General features: G+C 37.0%; 1 protein-coding gene across 1 annotated transcript in view; it reads left to right on the plus strand.

Annotated features, from left to right (window-relative positions):
* Window positions 1-20,220, plus strand: part of SEMA3A (semaphorin 3A) — a 308,087-nt gene that overhangs the window by 207,607 nt on the left and 80,260 nt on the right. The window contains exons 7-11 of the mRNA XM_077469953.1: window positions 5,049-5,191; window positions 10,452-10,566; window positions 13,574-13,643; window positions 14,560-14,704; window positions 17,045-17,264. Coding sequence (XP_077326079.1) covers window positions 5,049-5,191; window positions 10,452-10,566; window positions 13,574-13,643; window positions 14,560-14,704; window positions 17,045-17,264 — 693 coding nt within the window. The remainder of the gene's footprint in view (window positions 1-5,048; window positions 5,192-10,451; window positions 10,567-13,573; window positions 13,644-14,559; window positions 14,705-17,044; window positions 17,265-20,220) is intronic.

The following is a 20,220-nucleotide window of genomic DNA, read 5'->3' on the forward strand; positions in this document are numbered from 1 at the left end:
ACCTTTCTTTATCTTGTATACACTGTTTAACATTACATAGATGATTTTTTTCCAGAATTAAACTGATATTTAGAATGTATTACTTTCTTTTTGCATTGCTTTAATATCTTTTCAAAAGTGAATCAAGCTATTCAATTTTTTCTTATTATTAAATGTTATTAACTTTAAATTGACATTGTTGCCACGTGTAGAGATTTTGAGCATATTAAGCCTCATACACACGATCAAAAGCGGCAGACTTTTGTTCAAAGGGCTTTGGCCGGGAACAAACACGAACGTAGTGAGGTACTATGTGGTTTGTTGGCTCTTTAGCGCCACCCTTTGGGCACCTTCTGCTAATGTTGTGTTTGATAAGCATTGATTCCGAGCATGCATGGTTGTACTTTGGACTTTTGTCTGATGGACTTGTGTACATATGCTCAGAAAATCTGTCAAAAGACCGTTGTCTGTGGGAAAATTTATAAACCTGCCGTCCAACATTTGTCTACGGAAAGTTGGCCAATAATTGTCTGATGGAGCATACAAATGGCCGGATTTTCCACCAACAGCCTGTCATCGCAGAATTCCGTCGGAAAATTTGATTGTGTGTACGAGGCTTTAGAAACCTTGAGAATAAGGAATTCCTGTTAGATTTTCCAAAGCAAGAAAAAATCCTGTATGCTGAAAATGTTCTGGATCATGATCTGCTATTTGTTAGCAATAATGGAAACCGGAAGTGTTAACCCTCTGAGTCCATTACATTAGCACATGCTCTGTTAAATAATTTTGAACACCTTCCAAGTTTCATTTAAGATTAAGAACCAGGTGGTGGAATTCATTGGAAATATGAATTGTTGGTCATTCTGGCACAAGTAGTAATTTTTATGAGTTTATAGGGAATAGTAAAACACCAATGAGTGAAGGAGTTACAAAGCAGATTGATTTTTAGAGCTTTTATTATGACCAAGATACTTTAAATAGCAGATATCCTGTCTCAAGTGCTTAACAATGCAAACAAAGTCATAAAAAGCAAAATAGAAAAAGTCAAGACAAAGTCAAATTGTCTGAACCTGGAAAAAGAAAATCCATCATTGCATTCATTGTTTTTTGCCGGGGAAATGAATAAAAATAAATGCTTTCAGTTGCTTTTGTAGCAAGCTGTAGCTACAAATGAGTTTTCATTGTGCTTGAAAGATGAATTAGGCACCAGGAAAGATTCAGCTAGTAATCAGTCAATGTCTATTTTGGCAAGTCAAGTGAACAAGAAATGTGTGGTGTCATTGTACATCACAAGTAAATAGGGATGCCACCCAAATACTTCACATACAGAGATTTGTAAGTTGAACATTTACCTTATGCCAAATGAGTCCTAGCCAGGCAACCACTAATGGGATTCTCTTGTTTCCTCCCTTTCCTTTGGACTTGATGCTTGGCAAATCTAGTATTACTTTACTACCACCCTAAATTAAGTTAGTGATTCAAATGTTCTGTCTAAAGCTAATGTAACCAATTAAACTGTAAAAATGGTGGGCAAAATGTAATTTGTTTACATTTTAACTAATTCACTTTTCAGTTTTAAAATTAGATATATTTCTGATTGTGTTTTTTTTTTTCTTGAAATATGGAGGATTCCCAAATACCGTTTTCCAAAAAAAAACATGAATCATCTTTGTTACTCGAAAATCTTTATCCAGGTGTTTTTCTTTTTCATATATGTGTCTGTATGTGTTACTGTGTTAGGCTTGTGTTTTAGTTCAACTGTGGACAGTATATATATATGCCTTATAAACATCTAGTCTAGCAAAGCAGGGTATGTGATGAAAATCAGTTATTTTGTTTCATCATATATTTTATTTTACTATTAAATATTTTAATTATACCTACAGTATTATAAACCTGGTTATCCTTCATTTGATTTTTTTTATTTCAGCTTTCAGCAGTTTGAAATAATAAATGAAAAAGAGTATGCACACTAGCATGGTTCTTTAAAATGAATATACAACATACTGTACGTTGGAGAGCTAAAATGCTCCGTGTCACGATTTCTAGCAAAAGTAGCTTTATTTTCAACATGCAAAACGAGAAAAAATACTGTTTAAGTTATTGCAGCAGTAATAGGCCTACCTATTTTGTATATGCTGGGTACACCCTTTACACACATAGCACTCTGCTCATTGATTTAACCTATAACATATAAAACTCAGTATATATAGTATTTATAATTCTATATACCAATTTTGATATATATGAACATGCTAAAGACTGGAGAGCACCTTTGTCCACATGTCTTTAGGGTTGGTGCCTTGGTTGGCTCTCAGACATGTCCCCTCTACCTTAATGGACCATCCTTTCATGGGCCCCACCACAAGATGTTTCCGAGAGGTTTGCAAGAAACTCATGGACTCCTCAGCCCTCTGACTTCCCTCCACCTCAAACCTGAATTCCCCTTGGGATGTCAAGGCAGTTCCTTTCTAGTATCTTGGCCCCAACAATGGATCCTGGCTAAACAGTTCTATTGAGCCATCAATCACTGGCCTCCCTAATGTTATGACAATCATTCCCTCCCTGGACCTAGGTTCAACTGCACCACTTTCTCAAGAACTCAGACCAAATTAACTTCTAGGTCCATCATCTTACTCCCTTCCAATCCCTGTGCTCTAGAAATACACCTCAATAACATTTGGTTTATAGTATATACAGTATATGCTCCTCTATAGTGCTCAATCACTAAAGGCAAGCAAGGCATGCTTGTCTTAGGAAAAAGTCCTGACTCTAGACTTATGCAAGGAGATCTTGAAATGCATTCCTACTTCCACAAAGGCGCGGTAAAGGTGACAGTCCAGGAAAATGGCTACAAGATGCAATTTCATTGTTACAGAATGCTGATTCAGATCCACAAGTTCTCACATTACACACACAACCTTTTCTGTAGATGTGGTTCAGAATTAGGCTCCCTAATACATATCTGGTGGGCCTTTCCAACCCCCAGCCCCTCTGGTTCAAAGTTCACCATATAATTTCTTTGGTCACTAACTACACGCTAGACTTCTTTGCAGCCCAATTCCTTTTGCATTACCCTTCCCTCTCCAGGAGTTCATACTTCAAATCACTGGTAATGCATACAGTGAATGCAGTCAAGCTTTTATTCCAGTGCTTTGGGGCTTCACTCAGACCCAACTGCCCAGCAAGGGTTCTTGAGACTTCACAAAAGAGCAGAGATAGAAGAATGAATCTCTATATTACACCGCGATCTCTCAAAATTCACAAAGAACTAACCCTGCTGGCTTCACTTTCAAACAGTTACGGAATGTATCTGTCTTACAGGTAATTCCCCTTGAACCAGTACTTTTTCAAGAAAACATTCACTGGGACAGATGTCCCTCATCCCTATGCTATTATCGAACGCATCCGGGTAACTGCAGTGCTCAGCACAGATGGCAAGGACATAGGGGAAGTTGGCGGTGAGCTCCTCCTTCCCCCTCCTCTACAATTTTTTTTCCCTTTTTTTATTTTATTTTCCTTCTCCCCTCCTCCTCCTTCTTCTTATCCCTTTCTTCTAGATCTTCTTTTCCACACCCTCCATTTTTGACTTTGCTACTCCTCTTTCCCTTCTTCCCTTATGGAGTTACCCACTAGACTGTTAGTCCCTCCACACAAGGTCACCTTTTTGACTGACAGTTGTCACTGATTTCCCGATCATGAGCAATTTTGCTCCAAGATTAATGCTTACCCTATAGCATCAGGACTTCTGCTCATTGAACACTTATCTTCCTCCTGATGTTTCTCATCAATGACATGCTTTAACAAAATGTACCTTTAAAAATCCTTTTTCCTATTGTAACCTTTGATACGGCCTTCAGGGCTTTTTGCCCATTTGTCTTAGTCCAATAAAGTCTTTGTGCATTTAATAATATGCCACTCAGTAAACTAAAGACATTCAATTTAAATGTATTAACCACTCTGCTGCTTGCTGGACTGACAACACATGGGGCCCCCAGACAATATGAGATCATGGGGCGAGGGGGTGAAAGAGAGAGAGAGAGGGGGTGAGAGAGATAGGGGGTGGGGGAGAAAAGTGGTGGGAGATAGAGAAGGTTGAAAGAGAGAGAGAGGAGGGTGAGAGTAAGAGGGGGTGAAAGAGAGCGAAAGAAAGGGGTGAGACTCCCACCATCAATTTCTCTGTCTCCTTTGCCCTCAGCTGCTTCCTGCAGATCCTGTCTGGGCATGCAGCTGGCTCTGCCATCCACACCAGGGGCACAGAAAACACAGCTGGAGGTTTCATGTGAGGAAATGGAAGGAGGGGGCATGGATATACAGGACCTATTCCCAGCATGTGCCATGTGTGTGCTCGGACCAAAACATTTACAGTGCTGGGTATCACAAGGATGGGGGATTACTCACTCAGTCACATCACCTGCCCTTCCTCTCCAGTCTCTTGTCTTATCCAGGGCTACAGGTCAGTCTCCTCCATATCTGTATAGATTATCACCAATAATGCTAATTCACATGCCTATAAAAGGTACAGGGAGTCTCTCATGGGGTGGGCCCCCTACTAGCCAGTTAACCCCTGTTTAGCAGGGGTTAGTGGTTTAGTAACCCTTTTAATGCAGGGTTTTTTCAAGAATTATGCAAAGAAATTTGAGCATGCCAAACCTACACACCTGTAAGGTCGGGGGATGCAAACGTATTTATTACATTTCCATATAATTATAAATATTACAATGTCCAAAGAAAAGGACAATACATATATTCCTAAATGCCATCCTTAACAGATTGTAAGATAAACAAGAAATAAAAGTTAGAGGGCCAGCATGAAAAGGAAAGGGTAAAGAGTGGAAATAAAGGTAAGGTCCAACATCTATAGCTATAAAGACTAAAACATGTTTGAAATCTGACCTAAGGCCATTTAAGGCAAGGCTTCATATGTTGTCTTTTATCTTGTTTTCCTTTTTGATGTATCCCATACCATGGTAATCAGAAAAGTGGTGGTATATGGCTGCTCATGGAATATTTCCTGTCAGTGGATATTGATCTATGGAAAAATAAAAATGTGCCCTTATTCTTTCCAGATCCCAGGTTTGTTGGTGCATATTTAGTACCAGAAAATGACAACCCAGAAGATGATAAAGTCTACTTTTTCTTTCGTGAAAATGCAATAGATGGTGAACATACAGGAAAGGCCACACATGCACGAATAGGACAGCTTTGCAAGGTAAATAAAAAAATATATAAACAAATCTGTGAATAATGACTAAGAAGTAGTCTGTCAAAAGTCATAAATGGCTAATTATCCCTCTTTGGTAATTTGCATGATGTATACTTCAATGTAAAAAAAAAAAAATATATATATATATATATATATATATATATATATATATATATATCAATGAATGAAGAAATTTAAATGATAACATTTAAATTTGTGCATAGAAATCTCCCAGGATGTCATATTTTTTGTACTATGGGAAAATGAGCCTGGGCTCAGCTCATGGGGCATTTGCCAAACCTATTGTAAAGCCTGAACATTTTAAACTTAATCCAAATCTCACTGAAGTCTATGGAGATCACATCTTGAAAATCAATTCTGACTATTTTCAAGGATAATAGGCAAGGGATTGAAAAACAAAGGGAATGGGGAGCTTGGCACCATCATATGTACCAATGTCAATTTAAAAAAAGTTTGAAGAAGGCCCAACTTTTTATGTAACTTTGAGGGCTACAGGAAAAATCACTAATCTTTTCAATTACCTGCTTGGAAGATACCTTTATGTATGTGGTGTTACAGAACCATATGACTCTTCCAGACAGCATCAGCGACACTATAATATAATATTAAATATTTTGCATGTATAATACATTTACTTATACGATTGTTGCTTGGTTTAAATACAGCATTGGTATCACCCAAATCTAAATGATTACTACTTGAAAAAAATAGTGTGATACACTAGGGGCGCAGATAGAATGCACACAGGGCTAATCAAACAGAACCCAGTGTACGTGTGTTTTTTGAGGACCTGGAGTGTACAGGAGGGATGGCGTTAAGACACAGTACAGGGAGATAGTTCACTGCGATGTGCACAGCATGGATAAGCAGTTCATTGGTAGCTATATAGCCCAGCAAGTGAACATGATCCTCAGGTAGTAATTGGCAGAGCAAAAGAAGGTGATTCTCAGGGCAGTAGAATGGCCATGTAGAAGAAATATGGCACAGCAAAAAGGAAAACAGTCCACAGGGCTATAATAAGGAACACCAAGGCAAAATGATCCTCAAAGCAGTAATATGTAACAGCAAGGGTAGGTGATTCTCATGGCAGTAGTAGGGTTAAGTTGGTTATTGTCCATAGAGAGGAAATATGGAATGGCAAAAGGTAAACAGTCCACAGGGTAACAATAAGGCATGGCAAGAGGATTCAGTAACCAAAACTGAGGATGCTAGACAGCCCCTCACTGCTGGTGAGGCAGTCTGAGTGATGGATGGTTGGTTCAGAAGGGTCTTTAGAGGTAGTTCCCTGGACAGGCATCCGCTGGGTACAGAACAAGAGGGAGAGGAGTGCTGGGTAAACTGACCATAGATCAGTAGGAGGGCACAGGCGATAGGCGACTGGGTAATGGGAGGCAAAGGCAGCTCATGGAGCCCCAACTTCAGTATGGGGTTATCACTAGGATATGTAGCATCCAGAAGGATTAGCAAAATAATTAACCACTGGGTTTCCCAGCCCAGGTAGATATATAGTCGGGGCATCAGATTACCTGAGCAACAGGCCCTGCCCTTATCCACATTAAGTGCGTGACTGGGAACGAGCTTATAGATTCCACATACAGGCCACAGCAGTGGATTTGATAGATTGCCACGTGCTGGCATCATGTCTCTCCACACATATGTGGTGTGGGGCAGTGAAAAATGTGCACAGAGCAGAGATGAAAAACCAGGCACTGTGACAAATAGCATTTTAGGGATTTTTTGGTGCAATGCCTGATTTAATTATTATCCAATAAAAGGCCTGAATTGACTGGTGGAAGTAGCAGCCACAATAGATCTTGAAGCTGAAAGAAAGCTAAAGTCCTCAAATTTATATTAATTGGGCTGTGGCAAAATAGCTTCATAGTATAGGTAGTGAGCTCCTTTTATCATAGTGATACAATATTTTGATTTGGCCAAGTTCTCTTCAAGAGCACATAGCTCTTTTCTTATCATTCAGAAGATTTCACCGCACTTTCTGTTCCAATGACAACTGGATTTTGAAAAATTTGGGTTGTTGTAGAAACAAGCCTTGGTGATGAAGCATCAGTGGAGGTACATTTTTTCCCATAATAACTCTTACAGGAGTGAATTTCCCCAAAAAGAAACCCTTCACGTCATCTGTTACCAGTCACAGCCATGACTCAATCCATAATTCTAGCCATAGCTGACAATGTGGCTATTGTGGAGCCTAAGAAGTGGCATGGCTATGCAGTGATTTAGAAAGAGAAAATAGCATTCGGGAAATACAGATAAATACCTGTTTAATTTAGGAACCTTGTGATTGCTATGTGTGCAATTAGTGTTTTGTATAATTGGAGGAATAACCTTTGGGATGAAAACTAGAAAGGTAGGTGTCCTTTAATACTTTTATTTGGGGTCCCATCATGCATAGTTAAGGCACTGTTGTAATAGGTAGATGAAGTTAAATAACCGACATGGGTAACTCCTCTGTAATGGTCCTAATACCCTTCCACCAAATTTTAACTTCTCATGTTGCATTATATTGTAAAACAAATGAAATATCCAACGAGGACAAGTACTGAATGGGAAAAACTGCTGGTGTCAGCCTAAACTTGCTATATCAAGCTTCCCTTTGAAATCATCTAAACATACAAACCTAATGTACTGTGTCTAAGATTATATTATGGTCGTGTTATCAGGCATGTCTGCTTTTTAAACTCAAAATATATCACTTTAATTCTACTTTTATTTCTGCTTTTATCAATTACATAAAAAGACAGAGCAGGTTACTTTGATAAACTTGAGCTCATAAATATCATTCTTGCTCACCTTTTGTTCTCTGCTTAGGGCTTTCTCTGTGCTATAAATATTTCTAGTCTTGAGTCCCAGAGCTTTTAACCTCTGTTATCTTTGAAATATTTTAACACTAACCAAAGTCATCCTAGAACAAACTTCTTTTAAGTAAGAATTCCCAAAACTCAGGGATATGATTACATATCTTTAATACATAAAGGGTATGCAAGAATTTAGTAAGACAAGCAAAAATAAAAAATACACATACAGTTGGACTGCATACCTCTGTTGCTTTTATCTTCTCACAACAATCCTGCACTGTTTTTGGTGTCCTTTCTTTCCAAATAAAATATTTTGTGATTGGTGGCTTTTAGGCCTCATTCACATGGGTCCATGCAAACTTTGTACTGATGATCTATGCATCAGGGACTGATGCATAGATCAAATCACATACTGCATTCTGATCCTTGCACCAGACACTCTAGGAAGCACATGAAGATCTGTGTAGCTGGCTGCCTGCCTTTGATTTTAATAGGCTGCCTGCACACCCCTGCATAGAACTCCTGTGCATCCTGTGAAGCTGAAGATGGCCTTTTGCATAGGTGAATGGATCAGTGAGCCTATGTGATATATATATATATATATATATATATATATATATATATATATATATATATATATATATATTTCTTTAAAATAAAAAATATGTTATATTAACTTGCTCTGTGCAATGGTATTGGACAGAGTGGTCCCTTACCTCCTCCTCTGGAATCCACCAGTGGTGCTGTCTACTCCACCTTACTTTGAGTGTCCCCTCATGAAGCTGCCTGCTACGGGGGCACCTGTGTGAAGTCACCTGTGTACCATGCTCCAGCTTCTTCCTCACAGAAGTTTTACACTGCTGCCTGTGTCTTCTGTGAGACCAGGAAGTGGAGGAGCAGTGCTGCAGCTGGGATTGGGATTGATGAGAGGAGCCAGGTAAGCATTTAGCAGCAGGGTGGTTAATGGAGCATTTTTTTACTTTGAATGCATTAAAGTAAAAAAAAGTTTTGACTTTTAAAACACTTTGAGGCTGGGTTCACTCTGCTGTGTGGAGCGACTGACAGCAGGGGTTCAGTGTGTCCCTATTTACCATTTCAGCTCTGATTTCGGTTTGAATTTTTGGATAATAAATCAGACCTGAAATGGATCAGAAGACCGACAGGACTCCTGCACAATTCGCTTTCATCCATACTGGAGCTGTGTGAACTGGCTCTATTGAGATCTGGTTACAGTCTCCTGACATGCAAATTGGATGCAGGGAAACCGGCATCCAATTTGCAATAGTGTGAACCCAGCCTTAAGAGATTTTTCTGCTGCTCATTATCCAGAGGTAGCACAATAACTCCTGCACCTTCTGAGTTTCTGCCTGTTGACGGCTTATACTTTTTATAGTTTGAAGAGTAACAATTATTTGGCAACAGATTGCTGTCAACTATGTTTGCACTTTTCTCATAAAAAAAAACTTTGTATTACTTTATAATAAGGGATTGAGTGCCAGATGTTCAAAGTGTTTTGGAGAAAAATACATATGTATCCTTATGCCCAATGGCATTTAAATATGGTATTCATCAAGAAGTCCTCAATAGTGAGTGTTGTGATGACAAAAAACCATGAATGCATATGACCAACACATTTTGAAATCCTTTCCAAATGTGCAACAAAGTTATTTTTCTCTCCCCAGAGTCTAAACACACTAACAACATTGCATAGGAATGTAATTTATATCCAAAATAAACCTTACATTGTGAAACTATGCTATGACCCGAAGAACGAGTTTGATGCATTTTCATATTGAAATGGTTACATGCTGGGTCAAATTGTAACAGACTGAAAGTTTTATTTTAGGTGATCAGTGAGAAATATTATCAGTCAGACAAGTTAAGTGGTTGTAGGAAGGATTATTTTCCCATAGCATCAATGCATAAAGTAGCTCTATAGAAGTGTGTGGGGGCGGGTAAGGTTAAGCCTTACAGGTACCATATTTTACTTAGCTAGGGCTCCTGTTTTTCACCCAGGCATACAGTAGCTGTAGTGATTACATTTTTCTAGTTGCTACTAATCTGCTTTGCTGGACACACAAGTCATTTGAACCACAAGAATGCGCAGAACAGGTTTTCTTGACGTGGCCTGTTCTGTGGGCTCCTTGCTTTCTCTCAGATGGGCAGAGTGTGATCCTACAGTGGGCCACGTGACAAAAGGTTTCTGTTTTGTTCAGACAGATTTTTTTCACTAGATGTCTGGAGTTGCTAAAATAATCGAATTGCTATGGTCAACACAGTCTATTTTGACACTTTGATAAATAATATCTAATGAATACAAGGTTTATCTGCATGAAAGCTTATTAGGAGAATGCATTGTTTTAATAGTGCATAAAATATTTTACAGCTATCCCTAGACTTGTACAGGTCTAATCTTGTCTAATTGTTGGCAGAATGACTTTGGCGGGCACAGAAGTCTGGTTAACAAATGGACCACATTTCTAAAGGCTAGATTAATTTGCTCTGTTCCCGGTCCTAATGGAATTGATACACATTTTGATGAATTGCGTAAGTATATCAACTTGTACATTGATTTGATGTGTTTTGTACATGGATGAATTGATGAGCCGGAATTTAAAGTATTCCAATCTAAGTAAGTTACACTTTTGCTGTCTGTTGATATTTAAATAGTATTGTAATGTTACAACAGATCCTATAATTTTAAAAATATATAAAACATTATCATAAATATCCTATTTGTCTGTACAGAACAGAGCTTTGCCAATTTCTTTCCTTTATAAATTCATAATCAATTTGATTTGTAATGGTTCTTTCTTACTTCCAACTTCCAAGGCAGCAGTTTGGACATAGGAACCATAATGTGTCCACTTTTACTTGTCTAATTCTTCTGTGCTGCCGTATCACCAGCAAAGCACCGACAAAACACCCAACACTTCTTAGTATAGGACTTAGTATAGGACAACAAGGGGCACCTCCTTTTATCTCCAGTCAATTGCAGGGCCCACATCCTGTCACAAGAGGGAGGTGAGATCACGGTTAGTCTTATAAAACTAAAAACTCTCAGTAAGTGAACAGCTATATAGGGATTTTGGGGCTGTCCGATCAGATGGCAAAGGAAAAAGGAAGGTAACAACAGGACTCTTTTAAAAGCTGCCACGTCTAGTAATTTGTCCACAAAAGCTTCCAATTTAACTTCATAATAGAAATCTAAGTGATAGCTTATTCATGCATGCAATATTTTTTTTGTCGATACACTAAATATGAAGTAATGTTTTTCAAGATATCATATACATTTTTCCCATCTAGTGTTTTAGGGAATCTATAATGGTTTTTGGACAATTTAATTTTAGTTATGTATTTATTTATTTATTTATTTTATTACTTATATATTCATTTATTTTACAAATTAACTTTTAATGCAGGATTCTTCCATGACTTATTGTATGAAAAACATGCTGGGCCTTTTAATAGAAATCACCAGCACAGCTCACTTGTTGATTGACTTAGGGATCATACACATGGCAGCTCAAAAGAAAAACTGCTTTTACAGGCATTTAAGCTTTTATTTCTGCTTGAAGAAGCTTGGGCTTTTTGTGCTCTTGTGCACATTTTTATTTAGCTTCTTCAAGCTATTTTGAGCTCATTTGAACAAGCATTTTTAGTTTTTTTTTCCACAAACCTTCCTAGATAGTATTTTCTTAACCACTGTAAAAGCAAAACAAAACGCTAGAACAAATGTTTTTGTGCATTTTCAAGCTTCTTTGAGCTTTCTTAAAGTTCTTTTGAGCTGTTTTGGGCACTAGCTCCTCTCAGAAATGTGAGTTTAGTGGAGAGTTTTTCTGTCTGTAGGAGCATATGCCTAAAAAGACATTAACCCCCCTGGAGGTATTCCCGAGTCTGGTTCAGGGTGAAAATTCAGTACCATTAGCGGTAACCCTGAGCCAGACTTGGGATCGCATCACAGGAACCAGGATGTTTACTTACCTTATCCCCTGGATCCAGCGATGTCTCCCCGCACTGTGAGCGGCTCTTCCTCCACTCGATTCATCACATCGCCGAGCTCCGTTCCCTGTGAGTGTTGTGATGCATGGGGACGGAGAAAGGCACCCGATTCAAAAAGTAAAACACACACATCACATACAGTACACTGTAATCTTATAGATTACATGTGCTGTATGTAATTATTTCACATCCCCTTTGTCCCTAGGGGTTTCTCCTGTGTCCTGCATGCAGTTTTATATTATAAAAACTGTTCTTTCTGTCTGGAAACTGGAGATTGTCCATAGCAACCAAAACTGTCCCTTTACATCAAAAGAGGTTTTAGACCAGCTAGAAAACAGTGATAATAAATTAGAATCACTCGCAGAATTGAACGATAGTGATTTGTGGGGAGATCCGTCATCAAATACTGAAAAGTAATGACACCGACAATTCTGCAACTGAGCAAATTTCAGTGTTTATGATTTGATTACATTATTGAATGATTTGTATTATTATTATATTATTATTTGGTATAATTATTTATAGTTATTTATTATATTATAATGTATGATTTAATTTTTCAAACTTTATCATACCCAGGATGTCTGCTAGACTCTTGTTTGGACAGATTTAAGTGAGTTATTCCTTAGAATTATAGGACTACAATATAAAACACCAAATTTTCATGAAAAATAGTTGTACCGCTTTCAGCACCTAAAATCAGGTGAAAATGTCAAAGTGTGCATGGGTACATTGGCTAACATGTAGGGGAGCTTCTAGGCAGAAAAAAATAGTGCTCAAAAGAGCTCAAAAGCTTGCAGGAGGTGCTTCTTTGAGCTCCTTTGAGCTACAGCGTGCATGAGCCCTGTCTAGCTAAAATGTAGAGCAAATAGAGAGATAAGGGACATCCCTTCAGTGTGTAAGGAATAGAGTTGAATCACAGTAGATCAAATGACACAGGCTATTTAGTCTATTCAGTATTATTTGAGCTCAGTGAAAAACAGTATCCTCAAGCATTGCCACCTGCTGCTTTTAAGGGATGAATATGAGGTATTTACATACAGTGTTCATCTGTATCTGAGCAAGCAGAATGCAATTTTTAAATTTTTAGCTTTCATGATATTAATAAAATATGAAAAATTGATTTGATTCTCTTTAGGATGTACTAGGGATGATGTACAAAAGCTTGACAGTATGGGTGAGTTACATTCACAGAAGAGCACACAACAAGATAAATGTGCACTTTTGCAACCTAAAGTAGATGGGGGTAAGCCCTGGTTCACACTGGTGTGACTTGAATCACTCTACTTTAGTGCGATTTTAAAGCCACAGATCAGAGTGATTTGCACCACCGATTTCATTGCACAATAAAATCAGCAAAAATTAGTGCAGGAACCTTTTTACTAATTGCTGCGACATGAGTTGCAGCGAGATGAACTGTTCCATTTCCGGCAATGAGGCGCGACTTGTCATGCAATTTGAAACTGTCGCATGACAAATCGCTCTGGTGTTAATGGGGGGGGGGGGGGTTTAGGATGTTTTCATGTATTATATCCAACTTTTTTTATTATAGAGGATGTATATTTAATGAATTCCAAAGATCCTAAGAATCCAGTCGTGTATGCTGTTTTTACAACATCAAGGTATTTACAACCACTTATTTCTACTTTATTTATTTGATTTTTAAATATTCAAATGGTGACTATCATGGAAGAAATTGAGGTTAGGTGGGTGTGGCAATGTTACCTACCTTACTTTCTTACTCAACCATTCTTTAGTCCTGTAACAAACATTTTTTTGTTATCTCGTTAAACTTCTATTCTGGGCCTAGTTCTATAAAACTTTAAAGAATGGCTGTGTATTGGTTGCTGGCACCAACATTTGCTACCTTCTAAGGCCTTATTCACATTTTCAAATGGGGCCATTTGCAATTAGATGCAGGAGACCCAACTAGGTTACCATGCATTTAGCTTTGGGGGGAAACCCTATTGAAAGCAATGGGAGACTGACAGCTCATTCACAGATATGAATAGGACCTACGCTTGTGAATTCCAAGCATTTAGTTATTTTTAAACATGCTAATAGCTTGCCATTTAGATTTTTGAAAGCATGCTGGTGAATATACAATGTTCATGCAAGTGCAGTTATCTTAATATGAAATATTCAGTATAGTGATTGCTTGATATAATTCAATTGAAAAGCCGCACACTGATGATCTTCGCAGGCAAAAGGGACCATGTACTGAATCATGTCGGATGATTAAAGTTTTTTTTTTTCTGTGAATACATCTACAGTGTGTAGCTTTTCCTTTGTATTATACCAAATGCATGGAGGAGTCACAGACTCCAAGCCAGCACCTGATTCTAGCATATGAGGGGAGCACTTGGAGGGCTGAAGCAGTGCAGTATTTTTGACTCTACAAATGACAGTGAAGTTATGTTTCTTTAATATTAATATTTTGCACTACAATAAAGATGGTGGATACTGTAAATCTATGTTAATGCCTCAGTTTTAAGCAGATTAAAATTGTTAGTGATGCCATTCTTTCTGTATTTGTAGTAATGTATTCAAGGGTTCAGCTGTATGCCTGTACAGCTTGTCAGATGTACGACGAGTGTTTCTGGGTCCATATGCTCACAGAGATGGTCCAAACTATCAATGGGTGCCGTATCAAGGACGAGTTCCTTACCCAAGGCCAGGAACTGTAAGTTGAATTAAAACTGACTTAAAATGTTCATGAATGTTTTTGTCTTGTGAAATTATGCGTCAAAGCTAAAGCTTATGTTTAATTACATTTGTATCTGCCTAGATGTTGGCTTTAATAAATATCAACAATATCTTGAAAATAAAATGTTTCTCTTTTGCCTCTGAAATATTTATGCAGATAAAATTTGAACTTGATAATTTTCCCATCAGATAGGGATGCTAGCTTGTTTGTAATGTTATTGATTTTTATTCCGTTGCTATTTAAATATTAATAATGCTCAGGTCAAGGTTAAGACAAAGATTATTGATTTTGTTCCTCTATTGTGTTTTTTAAAGAAATCTACACTTCTGGTTTGAATTTGTGTTTCATAGTAGCTGTGCTTTAAAATGTGATATAATTAATTTATGCAGTGTGTAAAGTTGATTTGTAGATGTGATCAGTTTAAAGCTGTAAAGTTATTTCAGTGGGAAAATAAAGTGTTGATCTATTTATGTAGAAATCAAATGCTCTTTATTAAGAGATGTGAATTTTCAATTGTATGTCAATTAGGAATGCAAAAAAAAAGTGTAAATTATATAAATGATGTTTCGCAATATGCTGTCTGACACTTTTTTACCAGTTATCTGAGCTCAGCCAATAAAGTAAGTCTTGACTAACTACTAAACTATTGAGTACAGCTAGTTTATAGAAACAAATATTATTTTCATTTACAAAAGTGTTAATTCCTCTAAATATATAGTACCTCTCTCTCTGCAAATTATATACTTATTTTGTCATTAAGATGAAGTCTAAGAAAAGGATATTAAAATTAATTTTTAGATCGGTTTAGATAATTTTCAAAACAATGGCCAGTTTTAAGATAATGCCTTAGTAGATGTAGTCAGATACCACCGTTATTTGGAAACAATATTTAAGTACATAAACACACAAATGCAAATCTCTAGGTACAAAATATACATTTAGAGACTAAATGATCCCACTGCCCCAAATTTGCTAAATATCATTTTCAGAATCTCCTGTTCATCATCTCAAAGTATGGAGAAGAAACTTAAGTCCCATTTCCAGGCAAAACATTTTTTTAAAAGGTCAGCACCTCTGTTGAGTTTATTGCTCTAGAAGTCATGTAAGATGGTGCTGGATGGATCATTTAATAAATAACAAATGTAAGTTGATGATGATGGATCAAAAGGTGCTCACAAGCTAAGGGTTCACTTTGGAAACCCTAAGAGGAATTTAGTGAAGGAAAAAATGTATGGACTCTAGAATAGCTGGGATTGAGAATAGCTAACCCTGGTTTAGCAGCTACCTTGAGTGTGTGTGTGCCAACCTTTTTCTTCTCCTCACTAAGTTTATAGTGCTGTCTGTGTCCTCTTTGGGGATATTATTTTTTACTTTCATTCTTTCTCCAGAGTAATGGGTTTAAGAACAGAAATGAAGGTAAAAATGTTTAAGCCTTTCTGCATTTTATGCAAATAAAAGAACGTCTAGAATAAGGCTTTAAACTCTGGATCATGATATGAGTATTGGGAGCTATACTGCTCAAGAGAGAAAAAAAATAGCTCACAATCATGAAAGCATGTATAAAAATGAATATGATATATTTTCGAATATTGGAACCAATGCACACACTTGACTGTTACTATTTTATTTCCTTTTGCCCTATTGTATTGAGCACAATAGGACTAAGTCCCAAGGAACCAAAGCAACTTTGTATGGCAAATGTATATTTTTTCAAATCTTCACAGAGAACTGAGAATGAATAAAAAATCTTTGTGATATCGGTTAGTATTTGATTGGCTGCGATAGGATGTTAAATGGAAGACTATATTTTGTAATGTATTTGGTGACAAGGTCTTCTGGTGTGTGCATAAACAGCACAACCTAGAGCACAAAAGTAATCAGGTGGATTTTTTAAACATAATTTAATCCATTTTACAGCCTTAACTTATTTGGCGTTGCCACATGATGACAGGCACATTACCCCTTAAAGACATTCTGTCTTTCTGCCTGATCATTTTATGAATAAACCCCCACCAACACTACCAGTACAAGCAGATACTAACTTTTATTTTACTACTGCTTTTTTGGAACCTTTAGTAAAATAATATATTTTTTTATGGTAAAAAGAAGCATGCTCAATGTTTGTGCCTAAGTGACTAATTGCCAGGTTTGAGTTTAGTCGAGTGTGCATAATGCGTTTTTACAATATTGGACCTCGGAACCTGCCATGTTTTTGTACAAATTGCTTTAGTCTCTTATGATAACCTTAGATATGTTTTTTTTCTCTTTCTCTCAATACTAAACTGCTAATACATACAATTTCTTGTTTACATTTAGTGTCCCAGCAAGACTTTTGGAGGCTTTGATTCAACAAAAGATCTTCCAGATGAAGTTATAACATTTGCTCGGAGCCATCCAGCTATGTACAATGCAGTTTTTCCCATCAACAACCGTCCCATTATTATTAAAGCAGAAGTTGATTATCAGTTTTCCCAGATTGTGGTTGACCGTGTGGAAGCAGAGGATGGCCAGTATGATGTAATGTTTATTGGAACAGGTACACTTTATTCCATAATTTACTAGATTTATTTTATAATGAAATTTTTGTTATGAAAAAGCATTGGGAAGTTTAGACTTCAGACTAAACAGGAAAGTCCCAGTCACTGGCAATAAATATGTATAAAAGGAATAGCTTAAATATTAGCACAGGGATGAGATCACAGTAAAAGGACGTGTGTTGGAAGGATCTGTTTCGTACTGTGAGTGTGATATTATTGCTAAATGCCGCCATCAAAGAATGCAATTGGGTACACAGGGTCAGTTTTCAGATTCCAGTGTTGTAAATCTCCTGACTCAGTTCAAATTGATGCCTGACATAAATCAGAAGAAAACTGAACACTGGAGTTGAGGCTTTACTTCCTAACGTCTTACATCTGTGGGAAAGTCTTACAGTTAGTTCAGGGAGAGGGCATTTGTGGATTGAGAATTAAAGTGTGAAATAATTTTTGGTATGGGTGTTATGGCGTTGATCTCTTACAATTAGTTCCTTTTCTGCTAATCTGATTCTGTGGGAGCTGTAAAACATTCTTTGTCGTTCTAATGTATTTTGACCTTACTATAGCTCTTGGCACTAATACCTTAAGGATTCAAAGTCCTTAGTAACTAGAGCTATGCTTGCTGCAATATTAAAAGTAATTCAATGCACAGATTATATTTCTTTAGCACACATGGTATAGCTAGCACCAAACCTGCTATATACTTCAAAGAAAATGCATTTAGTTGATGCATGTTGCAACCTCCATAATGTATGGATTTTTCAATTAGATTTTTCTACTGGGACTTTATTTGACTGTCCATCCTCTTCTTTTTCTAGACAGCATTTCTTTTTTCATTTTCTTATGCTCACTTTCTTTTTCATTTAAGCTTTCTGTAGCTATCCTCTGTTTGGAATAGATATGTTGCAGGTTGAGGGACTTTGAGGTCTGAAGACATGTGTAACCTAGCAAGGAATTTGTGTGAGACACTGTGTGACAGATGTGGGAATTCACAAGTGAAAGCAGGTGATGACCGAGGAAATGTTTAGCAAGTCTTACATGAGACGCTAGTATACTAGGAAACAGGCATTCTGTCAGTACTAAAAAATCCTGCTATACCCTCAGTATATTCTGGGATTCTCTGCTTTTTATCCTTTAGCTCCTTTCAATCTCTAATAGACTGTGTTTCCAAATGTTCTAGCATTCAGAGAAATGCTATTTTATAATCATCAAGAAACTTTTTTTAGAGACCTAAACATTTTTGTCTAGTTATATGACCAATCCAAGAAAAATATATATAAACAAATATATACATATATAAATATTGTAGCAAGAGAAAAAAAGGTGTGTTATAATAGTAGGGACATGGTTTTCTTGATTAGTAACTATACCCAGACCTCAAGAGAACAGGGGACTTTTTCTACATATCTTGAGTATGCACTGCTGCCCTTTATACTTTAGTAATAATAATAATAATATTGACAAGGATAATATCTTCATAGTGCACACTGTAACCTAATTACCTAACAAGTAAATAATGCTGTTCCATGTTAAGACAAGTTTTACAGCTTGCACATTGCTTGCAGTCAGGACATAAATTAGTGATATATGTAGAATATTAGTATTCTTCACACATGCATTTCTTTAAAGCTGACAGAACAGTTAAGCAGTATACAGTATTACAGAAAGGGCTAAAACAGCCCACAGGAATTGTCATCTGTCCAATCGTTGTTTTTTTTTCAGCATGATTGAATAACAATTGTTTGTCTATTGACAGACACTTGCTTTCTAGATAACTACATTGATTAGACTGATTAGATTATAAGTGTAATTGTTACCCACTCCCCAAAGATAAAGAGCATTAGCACCACCCATTTACTTTTTTATCCCCAATTACTTTAAATGAAATGATTGGTCAAGCCAAATAATCGTGTTCTTCGAAGCACTGTTCATAATAGCAGCAGTTAGGTTGGTCACCTCCCTATTTCTACAAGTACACTGGAATATAAGCGTGAAATTAATCTGCACAACAAATGTAAGTATTAACAAAGTGGCTACTGATGAGCACATGTAAAATTAAGCTATTAATGCTGCATCTTTTACAATGAGAGGGTCATGGGTTATTTTACTAATGGGTACTCCAGTAGCGCTTTGAACACTGAAATGCTAACAGCCCTATTGTTAGTAGTGTCATCAATTTTATTATTCAGTTTGAAATGTAAGTATGAATGGCCTAAATGCATCAGTACTACTCTTTCACATTATTTGGGCTAAAAGCCAGCTGTTTGTTATCTCTTGTGAAGGGGAAGTATATAATCCAAAGTGGATATGTCATGGATGCCAATGTACAGCCTTCTTCCTTAGATAATCCCCATCAGTGTCACGTCCTTAGCTTCCAACATTTCTACAAGCTGTTAGCAGTCAAAACAACTAAACTGGTGGTCTAAGGCTTGAGCTGCGGACTTAAACATGTTCACAGAATAAAAAAGCTGGGAAGGATGTTATTTTAACCAGTTGGTACAGTAGGCCAGGAAATTAAATAAAAAGATATCTTGGTTTCTGATTATATGTGATTCATATGTTTTCTATAATATGCACACGAGTAACATAAATAGAATTTGCATTGGTGGCTATTCTCTGTAAGTTGAAATACTGGCAAAGTGCAATCAATGTCTTGGTGGATCAGTTCCCTAAATATATAGCTTGAGGTAATATTTCAAACTGTGTAAGTGCATCTGTCATTGATGTGAATTTATAGCTCTCATATCCTTTAGCTGAGCTCCAAACTGGAACCTATTGATCTTAAAAGGAGTAGATGTTTAATTTTGTGTGAAAGTATTTGAAATTCTACTCTAACTTGATCTGTAACTCAGATACAGTAGAGCTCTGGTACCTGAGGCCTGATCAGTCTCCATAGTGATTAACACATTTTACCTTTGACCTCCAATGTTTCTGCACATGCAAGACCTGTGAAAAAAG

The sequence above is a fragment of the Lithobates pipiens genome, unplaced genomic scaffold, assembly GCF_037356315.1.
Source record: "Lithobates pipiens isolate NorthernLeopardFrog02 unplaced genomic scaffold, aLitPip1_a1.2 Scaffold_8, whole genome shotgun sequence".
Classification (NCBI taxonomy): Eukaryota; Metazoa; Chordata; class Amphibia; order Anura; family Ranidae; genus Lithobates; species Lithobates pipiens.